This window comes from Leucoraja erinacea, chromosome 19 (genome assembly GCF_028641065.1).
Source record: "Leucoraja erinacea ecotype New England chromosome 19, Leri_hhj_1, whole genome shotgun sequence".
Classification (NCBI taxonomy): Eukaryota; Metazoa; Chordata; class Chondrichthyes; order Rajiformes; family Rajidae; genus Leucoraja; species Leucoraja erinaceus.
In genome coordinates this window covers 16671784-16684078 of record NC_073395.1, presented here as the reverse complement: position 1 = coordinate 16684078, position 12295 = coordinate 16671784, and the positions used below count along the sequence as shown (strand labels likewise).

Below are 12295 nucleotides of genomic sequence, written 5' to 3'. Positions count from 1 at the left end.
TGCTGTTATTTGCATGACCAGTCCAATAATGATTTGTATTTATAATGCATTACTTAACCAGTTTTGACTCGGGTGTAGAAATTCACCCTTCACTGGTGCTAATTATGGTAGACCTCGGGAATGTCCAGGGATTGTTCTGGCTTATGTTTGCTTTGAGTCATTAGATTGGTGCTAAACCATTAATTTTGTGCAGGAGAGAACTGCAGATGATGGTTTAAAACAAAGGTAGACACAAAATGCGGGAGTAACTCAGCGGGTCAGGCAGCATCTCTAGGGAGAAGGAATGGATAACGTTTTGGGTTGAGACACTTCTTCAGAGTCTGAAAAAGGACATGTCCAATCAGAGTCTGAGAAGGGTCTCAACCCGAAACGTCACCCATGCCTTCTCTCAATGCTGCTTGACCCACTGAGTTTCTCCAGCATTTTGTGTCTACAATTAATTTTGTGCTCTTGAGTCCTTTCATACTGATATTATTTTCCTGTGTTGGTATTTCTTTTGCTATTTTTGGGGGGACTAAGTTGATGCAAATTACAGAATAGGTTAGGTGGTGGTCAATTCAGCAGTTACCTGTACGTTTCATAGTGTTGAAGGTGCAAACGGCCTTTTGGTTATTGCTTTAGATAGCAAAGTAATTCTGATGGGTGTCAATATCTAGATTAAGGACATTATATGGAAATCTTGTTCATTTCTCTACGATAAAATGGTCTTTCCACGTTCTGTCTGAAAAAGGGTCTTGGCCCAAAACATTGCCTTTCTATGTCTTCCAGAGATGTTTCCTGACCTGCTGAGTTAATCCAGCATGTTGTTATTTTTTTGTAAACTAGCATCTGCAGTGCCTTGTGTCTGCATTCTAAGCATTTAGTCAGGAGAAAGATTGTTGTTAGCCTTCCCCACCCTTGCTAATCATGCTTTCCAGCGATTCACATATTTGCAGCTCTGGTGTTGAATTCATAAAGGAGAACCAGTTCCCATTAGAATTCTAGTCCGGTTTTGCTCGTGGTAGAAATACACTTTTTTTTTTGTCACATTTGTTGGTTCCTTGCTAGAGTGATCCATCAAGTGACAAAGTTTATAATCAACAAAATTAATTGCTAAAACTCCACATTAGTTCATTATTAATGGCGTAAACAACTTCATGAAGTCTGTTCTGACATGCCTCGCTCTGGACAGTTATGTCTTTGTTGAAGAGTCTTGAGTCCCAGGGTATGATCATAATGCAATGATCAGGTCTGTCACAGTAGGGGTTGTCCACCAGGTTCCTGACTCTGTGCTTCAGCTTCATTTTCAACAGTTGGAAAGGTTGGCGGCAGTTGCACACCAGGTCTCATATGATTTTGGTTTACTGATGAAGAACAGTGTTTGAGTGCACTACAGAGGGACCAGCAACCTATGGGCAGATCTGCATTTTGCTGACTCTGGCTCCCAGCTGCTCTTGATTTTGGTGGATAACTAAGCATCTGTTTCAGGACAGTGTGAAGGGTGAGATTCAACCCTGGAGCAGATCGTGATTTGGGAAAAAACAGTACATTTAATGTAGAACTGGTTACCACCAATCATGATGCCAGAGGAATTGTGTAAAAACTGATGCAAAGTAGTGCAATATGCCTGAATCCTGAGTCTTGATGGAAAAGGATATGCTTTTGCTGCATCTTCCCACTCTTCTGGACATTCCCACAGACTGTCCTGCTATCCATCTCTGTTTCATATTGTTGTTTCAATTGGGGTTGTGTTTTAAAATGCAATTTTATATCTTGAGATAATTCCTAACAATTTTTTGAGGAACAAGAAACGATGCACTGATTTGTTGCTTTTATTTTGTGGTTGAAACTAAATCTAGTATTATAAACATACTTGCAGCATTTACTTTTACTGTCTTTGGATTATATCTGATCTTTGCTGCAATAGATGGAGATCCTACTAGCTGATTTTTTTTGCTTTCCACTGCAAACAAGTGATAGTGAAGACACTATCCTTAACCCAGCAATAAAAAATCTGCTGTGGGACTGAAGGCTGCAGTTTATAAACTACACACTTGAGTGCACGGAGTCCAGGGGGAAAGTGTTGGAGGTTTTCTGTGTTGCAATGTATTATGCATCGGGTTGTTGGCCCTACAAGGTGGAAATTTAATGTGTGATGCAGCAATGTTTGGTTATTTAACAATTTAACTTTGGAATTTGATGTAGTCTTTGGCTCTGCTTGACTGTAAATCTGTATTTTTCTCTTTCAGTTGTGTACGAGTGGAGGAACACCAAGCTGTTGACATTGACTTGTACCACTGTCCCAAATGTGCCATCTTACATGGAGCCTCTCTGAGTGAGTTTAAAGACTGAACCCTTCGAAGAAAATATCTTAGTGTTCAATTGCTGCTTTTCCCAACCTTTTTCTAAAGCGAGAATGAAATCTGCAATTCTGAAGATGTTAAAAATCTGAAACAAAAAGAAAATGCTGTAAACATTTGGCAGGTATGCTGCATGTATAAGGAGAGGACTGGGTTAATACTCCAGGTCAAAGCGTCATCAAATCTGGGAAGGAGAGATAGTCAAAGTTGCAGGATGGATGGGGTAGGAATGGATAGGATAAAAGGACCATGTTTGCAGGGCTCTCGCTTAACTTTTTTTCCCTGTTGCCAGCCGGGCAACCTTGGCAGTTTTTTAAGTTGCCAAATGACAGTTTAGGTGGTCATTTAAGATGGCTTGCATGACGCATGCGATAATGTGCTTGGACGAAGTGCGTAGTTACCAGTCGGAATTATACTCAATGAAACATTCACATATTATTTCTGCTTCAAATAAAGTCACAAACTAAACATTCACCAATCAAGACACGATATATCCCACAATGACATGCAGCAAAATTATAAGACAGTATCTTAACTCTTTTTACACATTGCAATTAATGCAATTTCTATTAGTTCTTTCCACTTCCAAACAAAAATGTGGTTGGATTATTCAGCATATGATCAACCTGTGTCAATAAAGCCTGGACCATGGTAACATAATGCGTACTTATAGTTGTGAATGTTGCTCGGCATCTATGGATCGAAGGAAATAGGCAACTCATGCTGCTCTAATGACAAAGGTAAATCTGAGCCAATACCATCGATAGGCTGGCTAATTCTGATACAGACAGAAGATTATTTGAGTTACTTGAGGCTATGGAATTTTTCTTTGGGTCTAGAAGAAAAAAGAAAGAGCTGAGATGAAAGACAAAGTGTAGTTAGAGCTGAGCAGCATTGTAATGGTGCAGAAGACTACATATAAGTCCAAGTGGGATAATAAATTAAAGTGGCTGGCAACTGGAAGCTCAAGGTTGCCTCTGCAGACTGCACTCCAAAAGTAGTCACCTAATCTGTTTGGTTTCTTCAGTGTAGATGAGGTTACTCTGGTCCAATGGGTCAATTGTACTCTATTGTCACATGTACCTAGATACAATGAAATTCCTTTTTTGCATATAATTCAGTAAATATCTTGCTGTACATATGCTCAATCATACTTAAGTACAAGAGCGTACGAAGAGTTAAACTGAGACGGTATATAAGAGTTGTGATGTTTTTGGTGCCATTTTGTATGATTCAAGTCCAAAGCTGTTAAAAATGTAGTGTCTTTATTTGGCCATAACGGCTCATTGTCCTGATGGCGGCATTGGCATAGAGTTGCAGAGATTGGCCAGCCAATCTTGTCAATGTTCTCCATTGCTGTTTTGCCGGTCTGCACTGCTACAGATTGCTTCCGATCCATGCGCTCGGCCTTTTGGAGCACTGCCTGACCTGATCCAGCCCCAGGTTGCTGCAGAATCTCCAGCAGCCACATTGCCTCCGCCACCACAATCTTGCTGTGTGAGCATTGAATATAGTACATTAAATTGGAAGGACTGCAGGTGCATCACTGCCTTGCCTGAAAGGACTGTTTCGGTCCCTGGATGATAAGTAGGGAAGAGGTGAAAAGATAGGTATTGCATCTCCCGTGCTTGCATGGAACAGTGCCATAGATATGGGAGTGATTGTTGGAAATGGAAAAGGGAGTGGTAAAGAGTGGTAAATCCTTCAAAATGCTGAAAAGGAGGGGAGGAGTAAAATACTGTGGCTAGAATCATATTGAGGGTGGTGTAAATTACAACGGATGATCCATTGAATGAATGCTGGTCGAAGATAAAGGCCTGGGGTACTCCAGACCTTGATGTATCCAGGAGGAGAGAGGATGAGTGAAATAGGTGGGATGTGGTTCAGAGCTCTAGGGTGGAGAGGCAGCCACATTTAAATGAGAAAGAAGCACCCGTGGCATCAGTCTCATCAGAGCAATGAGATGGAGGAATTGTGAGAAGGAAATGGAGTCAGGGTTTCCTTATTTCCTGCAAACATTGGGGTCTGGGTGACATCTCTAGTCATGCTCTCTGTGATGAGACCCATGCTGATGCCAAGCTAAAATGTTTCTTGGCACTGCACAATTTGGATTTATCCCAACTTCTCAATCTCCAGAATGGTTTTGTGGGATTTGATGAAGGCTAGTTATTCAGGTCCACAGAGTAATATAACAGAAGCAGGTCCTTTAACCTACCCTGCCCACAAGGACTATAAAATAACTCATCTATACTAATCTTGTTTAACAGAACTTTGTCCCTATCATTCTGTGCCTTGCAATTCAAGCGCTTGTCCAGATACTTAAATATTATGAGTTTGTCAGTTCTTGATTCCCTTATGGGGGGGGATAAAGGACACTGAGTATTCATCCTATAATATTTCATAATGTTTTTACACTTTATAAGATCATCCTTCAGCCTCCTGCTAAAGTCTCTGGTTGTGAAAACATGCATGGAAAACTCCACTTTGAGCACAATGTGATATCGTAGATGAGAAGAAGTGTAATTACTGCTACAAAAGACCATTTGAGTCATTGGATGGAGGGAAGTGATTGGCAAAAGAGCAGGTGTACATCTCTGGCAGTTGTATTTTTTTTCTTTCCCAGTTCTGATGAAGGATATATGACCTGAAATGTTAACTATTTCACTCGACAGATACTGCCTGACCTTGGTGTTCCCATCATTTTCTGTTTTATCTCTGATCTCCAGCATTTTCAGTTTTTGACATTTCATTTATTGTTGTGGATATTTCAGTAATTTTGTTTTGTTTATTACCTTATCTATTGTGTACTGTTTACAAACCTTTTGTGCTGCTGCAAGTAAGAATTTTATTGTTCTGTTTTGCGACATGACTATTAAACATTCTTGACGGGCTGAAGCCAGGCGACAACTCTCAGACACCTCCTCCTATTTATCCTTCGATTATGATCCCACAGATGAGCACCAGACCTTAATCTCAAACACCATTACTGATTTCATCACTTCTGGCTGTCTGCCTTCCACAGCCTCCAACCTTATCGTTTCCCAGCCCCACACAGCCTGTTTTTACCTTCTCCCCTAAATCCACAAATACAACTACCATGGCAGACCCATTGTTTCTGCCTGCTCCTGTCCCACAGAGATGATTTCCATGTACCTCGACTCCATTCAATTCCCCCCGGACCAATCTTACCTGACCCAAGATACCTCACATGCTCATCTTCTCTTTAATGCCTTCCGCTTTCCGAGCCCCCGCTCCTTCATCTTTACTACGGACGTTCAGTCACTCTACACCTCCATCCCCCACCAGGAAGGGCTTAAAGCCCTCGGTTTCTTCCTCGACCGCAAAACCATCCAATTTCCTTCTACTAACACTCTACTCAGCTGGTCCTCACCCTCAACAACTTCTCCTTTGAATTCTCCAACTTCCTCCAAGTCAAAGGCGCGGCTATGGGCACCTGCATGGGCCCCAGCTATGCCTGTCTCTTTGTAGGGTAGGTTGAACAATCCCTGTTCCAGGCGTACACTGGCCCTAACCCCGAACTCTCTCCATTACATTGATGACTGCATCGGTGCTACCTCATGCACTCATGCAGAACTCATGGGATTCATCAACTTCGCCATCAATTTTCATCCTATACTCAAATTTACTTGGAACATCTCCAACACCACCCTCCCCTTTCTTGATCTCACAGTCTCCCTCAAGAAATAGGCTATTGACTGACATCTATTACAAACCCACTGACTCCCACAACTATCTTGACTACACATCTTCCCACCCTGCTTCCTGCAGACTCTATCCCACTGCTCCCAATTCCTCCATCTAAACCGCATCTGCGCCCAAGATGAGGTGTTCCATTCTAGAACATCCAAGATATCCTCATTCTTTAGGGAATGGGGGTTCCCCTCTCCCATCATAAATGAGGCCCTCATTCGTGTCTCCTCGGTACCCCGCACCTCCACCCTTGCTCCCCCTCCCCCTAGTCACAACAGAGAGTACCCCTAGTCCTTACCTTCCACCCCTTCAGCTGTTGCACACAACAACGGGATCCCACCACAAGCCACATTTTCCCATCACCCTTTCTGCCTTCTGCAGAGACCGTTCTCTCTGCAACTCCCTGGCTAACTCATCCCTTCCCACCCAAACCACCCCCTCCCCATGTACCTTCCCCTGCAACCGCAGAAGATGCAACACATGTCACCATACCTCCTCTCTCGACTCTGTCCAGGGACCCCGACAGTCCTTTCAGGTTAGGCAGAGGTTCACTTGCACTTCCTCTAACTCCATCTACTGTATCTGTTGTTCAAGATGAGGACTCTTATACATCGGCGAGACCAAACGCAGAATGGGTGATCGTTTCGCGGAACTCCTTTGCTCAGCCCGTGTGAACCAACCTGATCTCCCGGTTGCTGGACACTTCAATTCTCCTTCCCATTCCTACACAGACCTTTCTGTCCTTGGTCTCCTCCATTGTCAGAGTGATTGGAGGAACAGCATCTCGTATTTTGCTTGGGCAGTTTACAGCCCAGTGGTATGAATATTGATTTTGCTCTATTCAGGTAGCCCCGGCATTCACTCTCACTATCCCTCCCCCACCCAAGTCACTCTAGCTTCTCATTTTCGCCCTACAAACAGCTTACAATGGTCTGTTTTCTTTATCATCGTTACTTTTTTGCATATCTTTCAATCATTGTTCTTTATCTCTCCACATCACCGTCTATCTCTCTCGTTTCCCTTATCCCTAACCTGTCTGAAGAAGGGTCTCGACCCAAAATGTCACCCGTTTCTTCTCTCCAGAGATGCTGCCTATCCCGCTGAGTTACTCCAGCTTTTTGTGTCTATCTTTGGTTCAAACCAGCATCTGCAGTTTCTTCTTAAACATTCTTGACTATTTGTTTGACCTGCAGTGAAGAGACGGAAAAACTGGCACCGACATGACTACACTGAGGTCACAGACTCGGTAAAGATGATACAAGCAGGTACACCAGTTTTCATCAGGCACCTCCGAGCCCGGCACTTTCCCAGGTATATGAACCCTTCAATTGTCTGCTGTGTTTGTAGCATGTTAAAGGGTGTTTGATAAAGCTTGGCCTTTCTTGGCTATGTAAACAACTTACAGCCCTGCTTCATTACAGCTACAAGGTTTTTTGTATGCACTACACATAAGTAAAGGAAATAGTATTTTTGTGAGTGTTTGTCTCTTTTATGTTGCCCAGACAGTTCCAGTATCTTGCAGAGGCTGGGCATAGTACAAGTGGAATGATGGTGGTGATGTGAGGAATTTTCCTAACTGCAGACAAATTTCCCAGTTTCTTTTGCAAATGCAAATGTATAGGAGCATCCTAAAAACAGACTGCAAGCGTTTCAGTCAGTCAATACTCTCCTTTGTAGAGACAGGTGGAATAAGTTACAGTTCCTAATGAACACAACTACCAAAATGATCAAATCTACAGTGAAATACAGAATGCTGCAGCAGAATAATAGGATTGAGCATAGTCCATCTGTATCTGTGAAATTGAAATAATCATTGAATACTATACTGGAGTTTTGAGAATATGATTTAAAAAGGGGGAATTAGTGGATTTGGTGCATTTGGAATTCGGAAGTCCTTTTATATAGTCCCGCACAGGAGGATGGCCAGCAAGGTTAGAACTCATGGAATTGGGATAATACACTGATGTGGATTGAAAACTGGTTAGCAGATAGTACACAATTGGAATAATTGGATCATTCTCTGGTTGGCAGGATATGACTAGTGAGATAATGCTGGGATCAGAGTTTGGCCTCTGGCTATTCACAATCTTCTTTAGCCATTTGGTTGAGGGGACCAAGTATCTCAATTCCAAATTTTCTAAAGTAGGTGCCATTTTTCCAGGTCAGGTTGGAGGAAGGGAGGAGGCCTCCCTTCCATGAGGGGTCTAGAACGAGGCCCCGGGAAATCTTGCAATAAGAGTCTGAAGAAGGTGTCTCGACCTGAAACAAAGCCCATTCCATCTCTCCAGAGATGCTGCCTGTCCCGCTGAGTTACTCCAGCTTTTTGTGTCTACCATTTACAATAAGAAAAATGCTTTCACTCAGAAGGTGGTAACGTAGAAACATGGGGAATAGTAGGCCATTCAGCACTTTTACTCTGCTCTACTATTATATTCTAACAGGGTTAGTTATTGATTTTGGCACTACTTTCTCATCTTTACTGTGTATACTCCTGCATCTCTTTGGAAGTAAGGAATGTGTCTGGCTCTTGAATATTTTTACTGACTTGGCTTTCACTGCATTCTGGGAAGGGAATTCTATCTGGGCACTACATGGTTTACCATGAGTCTGAGGGCTGAATTACGTCTGCATCCATTGGGAACATTCTCCATGTATCCAATCTATGTAGTCTTAAGGTTTTAACAGTTTCTATGAAATCCTCTTTAATTTTTCTGTACTCCAGAGAGTGCAGGCCTAATCAACCCAAACTCTCCTTGTACTCTAGTCTGCTATCTCAGGATTATCTTTCTGTTCATACTCGGATAAGGAAATCAAAACCATACTGTAATCTTCAACTGGGGTTTAGCCAAGACCCGGACAGCTGCAGAAAGACGACTTTGCTCCTGTGCTCAAATTCTCGTGCAATGAAGACAAATGCTTTTCTAAATACATGCTGCACCTGACCCACTTCATTGGGTACAAGGACACCCAGCCCTTGCCGCACTTTCCTCTTTTTAAAGTCTAACATTTTTCAGATAAGCTGACTTGCTGCAAAATGCATAACCTCACATTTATACACATCACGCTGCATCTGCTGTGCAGGTGTTTCCTCTTTGAACTGATCTAAATCATGTTGGAATCTCTCCACGTTTTCCTCTTCATTCACACTTTTCCCAGGTCCACCTGTTCCCTGCCAAAGCTTTGTTTCCTCATTCCAATGATCGATGTATAATGTGAATAGATGAGCCTATTCGCACATCCCAGCAGACTGCTGACTGGGGGGGGGAATAAACTGTTCCTACAAACTATTTCTCAATCCATGACAATATATTACCCCAGGTCGCTTGTACTTTTGCTCAATAAACCTAAGGTGGGGCCTCGTTCTAAACATGTCTCTTTTAGAATGTCCTGAAAGTGCTTGACAGCCATTTTTGTTGTTTTTTAAATTATAAGTAATGTCATTCTTGTACTGTAGGAAAGTTATCAGGCGGTTTGTGCACTGCAAATTCTCTCAAACGTAGAGATGTCATGACCAGGAAATCCATTGTGGTGTTGATGAGGGATTATATATTTGCCAGTACATTACGGTGAATTCCCTTATAGTCTTTGAAATAACGCCAAAGTTCCCACTGCGCAATCTTAGAAAAGATGGGATCTTAATTTCGGGTCTCGTATGGAAAAACACCTTCTCTGCGAATACAACACTGGAGTGCCAACCTAGATTTTTGTGTTTCAATCACAGAAGTGAGATTTGGGAGAGAACAAGAAATAGACAGGGGACAATTAGAAGGGATACTTGTTGAGCGTTTGCTTGCCTTAGGATTTGAGATGGGGCTCGCATTGATCAGCTGGATAGGTAATCGTGCATCAGCAAGGTAATCTTGTTCTGCAGTGACAGTAGCATGGATAAGGGGTTTCAGTAGCTGATGGCCAATGAGGTACTTTTCCTTTTTGTTAATAATTATGGAGATTCCTGTTCCGTAGGTGAGGTTGCATATATATGCATACAGCTATACTATATACATATACTCAATATAAAGCCTTCGTTTGGGTTGCTGGATGGCTGGAGTGAGACATTCTTATTTTACCTTAAAAAATAATTTTGAATCCAAAAGTAAATACTTAACATGTGGGAAGAAAGAAACCTTTTTTAATATTTCCAATTGATGGCTTTCCATCAGAATCTCTGAATGTTTCACCAATATTAATGTTGAGCTCCATTATGCCTTGTTTCTTTCTCGTAGTGCTGGTGGAATTGTCATCAAGATGCACGGTACCCAGCTGACACACAAGTACCTGGAAAAGCATGGGTTTGATTTTCCCATTTTGGTGCCCAAGATAGATGGACTTGGAATTGCTCTTCCTGCAAGCACCTTTACTGTCAGGAATGTGGAAGAATATGTGGGTAAGTGGTGGCAGCATGTGAGGTGGAGCCCAGTCACTTTCAGTCATTTGTCATCCATGGCTCTGCAAGTTTCCTCTCCAGTTCTGCCTTCTGAATATTAATTGGTTCTCTTTCTACTTGTTTCCTCATGAGCTTCCTCAAACAGTGCATTCCTGATGTTACCACATTGTGTTTGGGAGTCGAAGGATATCTCATCTTGGTCTTCCAATCACCTTAAACCCGTCTCCTCTGTTAATTACTTTTCTGACGCAAGAAAGTGTTTCAAATATTTCCCCCTATCTTATCTACATGTATTGAATACTTAGCGCATACTCTTTTCAACTCTTCTCACCTCTCCACATAACTAAAACTATTCATCTTTGGTCCAATTCTAGTATGTTTTACGCATGCTTTGATAGGGAGAACATTGATGTGCCTTCCCAAGCCCCCATTTGCCGTGATGGTATTTCGGTCACAGTCACAGAGGCCGATGTCAGAAGATCTGTTTCTATGATCCTTCAGAGGGGTGAACCCTCGGAAAGCATCTGGACCTGATGGTATACCCAGTCGTGTTTTTAAAAACCTGGGCGGACCAATTGGCTGGAGTTTTTATGGACATTTTCAACCTCTCGCTTCCGAGGTCTGAGGTTCCCACCTGCTTTAAAAGGGCATCAATAATGCTGGTGCCCAAGAAGAGCAAGCTGACGTGCCTCAATGACTATCGACCAGTGGCACTAACGTATGTGATGATGAAGTGCTTTGAGAGGTTGATCATGGCGCATATCAACTCCTACCTCGAAAAGAACTGAGACGCACTGCAGTACGCTTGCAACAGATCAACGGCGGATGTGATCTCACTGGCTCTCCACTCCGCTCTGGACCACTTGGATAACAAAACTCATATGTCAGGCTGTTATTCATTGACTACAGCTCGGCATTTAATACCATCATCCCCTCCAAACTGGTTACCATGCTCTCAAATCTGCGTCTCTGCGCATCCCTCTGCAATTGGATCCTCGATTTCCTTATCCACAGACCACAGTCTGTCCGTATTGGTGGAAATGTGTCATCCTCGATAACAATCAGCACGGGAGCACCTCAAGGCTGCGTGCCCAGCCCCCTGGTTTACTCACTCTATACTCATGACGGCGTAGCCGGTCATTAGTGGGAACTCCATTATCAAGTTCGCCGATTACATCACTGTTATAGGACGTATCACTGATGAGGACGAGTCAGAGTATAGAAGTGAGATTGACCGATTGACCAAATGGTGCCAGCACAATAACCTGGGTCTCAACACCAGCAAAACCAAGGAACTGATTGTGGACGTTGGAAGGGGTAGGATAGGGACCCACAATCCCGTTTATATCAACGGGTCGATGGTGGAAGGGTCAAGAACTAAGCACACTGATGCAATTATAAAGAAAGCACATCAGCGCCTCTTCTTCCTGAGAAGATTACGGAGAGTCGGTATGTCAAGGAGGACTCTCTCGAACTTCTACAGGTGCACAATAGAGAGCATGCTGACCGGTAGCTTGGTTCGGCAACTTGAGCATCGAGGAGTGAAAAAGGCTGCAAAAAGTTGTAAACACTGCCCAGGCCATTACCGGCTCTGACCTCCTATCATCGAGGGGATCTATCGCAGTCGCTGCCTTAAAGGCTGCCAACATCATCAAGGACCCACACCATCCTGGCCACACACTCATCTCTCCGCTGCCAGCAAGTAGAAGGTACAGGAGCCTGAAATTTGCAACATCCAGGTTCAGGAACAGCTGCTTCCCCACAGCCATCAGACAATTAAACATAACTTCAAACAAATTCTGAACTATAACAGCCTATTGCACTTTATCTGTTTATTTATGTGTATATATATATACTTTTT

At 42.9% G+C, this 12295-nt stretch overlaps 1 protein-coding gene across 7 annotated transcripts in view; it reads left to right on the top strand.

Annotated features, from left to right (window-relative positions):
• LOC129706266 (lysine-specific demethylase 7B-like) overlaps positions 1-12295 on the top strand; it is a 72759-nt gene that overhangs the window by 15376 nt on the left and 45088 nt on the right. For all 7 annotated transcript variants that reach the window (XR_008725026.1, XR_008725027.1, XM_055650415.1 and 4 more), the window contains exons 2-4: positions 2229-2314; positions 7244-7361; positions 10274-10434. Coding sequence is in view for 5 of the 7 variants with exons in the window: in XM_055650415.1 (XP_055506390.1) it covers positions 2229-2314; positions 7244-7361; positions 10274-10434 (365 nt within the window). In the remaining 2 variants the exon portion in view is untranslated. The remainder of the gene's footprint in view (positions 1-2228; positions 2315-7243; positions 7362-10273; positions 10435-12295) is intronic.